A 2,367-nucleotide genomic window follows, 5' to 3' on the forward strand; every position below is an offset into this window, starting at 1 on the left:
GCTTGCAAGGGACTTATTAAAATAGTCTAGGCAGTTAAGGCAACAGAGGCTAACTTATCCTGACTTTGAGTCTTAAAAAAAGTATGCAAATTATAAAATATTCTGTAGTCTCAGTGTCCACACACAAGACTTAATTTAGGGGGGCAACGCACGACCATGGACGTAGTGAGAGAAACACAGAGAGATTGCAGACAGTGGATATTTTACAAGCACAGACCAGGTAAAGCATTTGGTACCACTTTGGGTTCACTTTTGGTAATTTCCACAATGATAATAACAGCAAGCCTCCACCACATAAGTCTCATCTGTTTTTGTGAAAATTGTATCGTGTGTGAAAAATCCAAAACTCAAGTTGTGTTTTTTTGGGTGACTTCTAAGAAAATATACTCCCAGAGAGAGGAACAGAGAGGCAAGGCGAGCTGGTGTGTGTGCATGTGTGTATTGGGGAGTGAGAAAGCAAGGTGCGCATATTAAAGTAGTTTGTGAGTGATCGCTAGAGAAACGCTTGCTTTACATTGCATACCTGCCTCATCTTCCCCCTAAAAACACATACGAACTCCGGAAGAGTGTGATCTGTGACGCAACAAAATAAACCATATGTGTATTGAAATGATATACGTATATATCTATCGTCACATCGCACAACCCTAGTCACAATAGAAGTGGCCACATCCCAGAGATAATGGCTCTGCCCGTATTGTAGGAAAGCGAATATTTTAGCAAAATCTAATGCATAAAACACTACAAAAGTATATTCAACTACTCAAAAATGTACTCAGCAGTGCACTTGTTTTGGGAAAATATTTGCTTAAAAACTCTCCCTTTCCCCAATAGGCTGCAGAGTACTGCAGCGAAGCAGCTGTAGTGGCCAACAGCAGATTATTAAAGGTGTAATCTACGGTTTATAGGCCTGAGTGCTAATAATTCTAGAAATGTGTACCAGGCTGTTGCTGGAGGGAAAAATAAATTAAATGCGCTTAATCACCTTTCTTTGGATATATTTTTCTATTTACCCAGAATTCGACTAAGGGAACTTTCCATACATATGGATTTAATCTGGATTTAGTGGGCACCTCATACAGGCTGACACTTTGTAATGATTACATAACCCAGGTTCATCTGTTTTCCTCAGTTTAAATAACTTTACTGAAGTAACAATGACTTTGTTCATGGGCTTAATCTGAGTGAGTCGGTATATGGACTAAATTAATCCATATCCTTGAAGCATAAAGCAATAACCAACGTTGTTGTAGTGGGTGTCAGCGCAACATGAGCACCACTGTTCTTTTCTTAAACCTCGTTCCCAGCAGTGAAAGATTATAAAATTGTTGTTTTGGACTCCGGCCAAGAACCCTGTAGACCCTTGGATCCACACAGTGTACAAATGTTTTTAAAAGTTCCTCGTGGCAATAAAAAAACCCACTAAAATAAAACAGAGCTGCTCGAATTGGTATTGGTATTGCTATTTGTCTAAACAATTGTACCTCCTTTCTCTTCCTTTCCCTCCTTCTGTCCACACTTTCTCTGCTCAGCATTGACAATCTGACAATCCCATCACGGTGCGGTAAGGGAGTGCTGCGGAGGGTCACAGAGGTGTTTGACTGCTGGTTTGAGAGCGGCAGCATGCCTTACGCCCAGGTCCACTACCCCTTCGAGAACAGGAAGGAGTTTGAGGACACTTTCCCAGCAGACTTCATCGCCGAAGGCATTGACCAGACAAGGGGATGGTAAGCTGTGGAGGGATGGATAAAAAGACTTGGAGATGAGGAATAGACCTGCCTGCAGCCATTTTGACATAAAATAGTAGGGTAAACATATTACATAGAATTAAAGTTCCATTCAAGTCAAACAGTCAGGGTGCTGCTATTGGAAAGGCTCTGCTACACTAAATGGAACCTTTTAATTAATGTCACTGCTGTGAAAAAGGTCTATTGAGACATAGAGCTCTGATTTCACCGGGGGAATTGACAAGAGCAAAACATTAATGGATTGATCAGGCGGACGAGTGTGTTCCTGAAAGACTTAATAATTAATAGTTTTTATTGAATGGATAAGTCTGAAATAATAGCAAATGGCTGAATAATAATGGATAGATGTGTTTTTCTCAATCCTAAAAGGAATGAATTGTAATGTTTCAGTCCTGTTTGTGACCCTGACCTTGTGTGCCATCTTCTTGTATCCTGCTGTAGGTTCTACACCTTGTTGGTGCTCTCCACTGCGCTGTTTGGCAAACCACCCTTCAAGAATGTCATTGTTAATGGATTGGTACTGGCTAGGTAAGACCACTGACTTAATAAGAAACTCCTCTTCCTCATCTTTCTTTAATTTGCATCCAATCTGGGTTTATTCTATATTTTTCTTATTGTC

General features: G+C 40.4%; 1 protein-coding gene across 1 annotated transcript in view; it reads left to right on the forward strand.

Moving 5' to 3' along the window:
- Window positions 1–2,367, forward strand: part of LOC118324677 (isoleucine--tRNA ligase, cytoplasmic-like) — an 8,010-nt gene that overhangs the window by 1,240 nt on the left and 4,403 nt on the right. The window contains exons 2-3 of the mRNA XM_035657125.1: window positions 1,533–1,727; window positions 2,190–2,276. Of these exons, the coding sequence (XP_035513018.1) occupies window positions 1,533–1,727; window positions 2,190–2,276 (282 nt within the window). The remainder of the gene's footprint in view (window positions 1–1,532; window positions 1,728–2,189; window positions 2,277–2,367) is intronic.

The sequence above is a fragment of the Morone saxatilis genome, unplaced genomic scaffold, assembly GCF_004916995.1.
Source record: "Morone saxatilis isolate NCDOM2014 unplaced genomic scaffold, NCSU_SB_2.0 Contig0, whole genome shotgun sequence".
Lineage (NCBI taxonomy): Eukaryota > Metazoa > Chordata > Actinopteri > Moronidae > Morone > Morone saxatilis.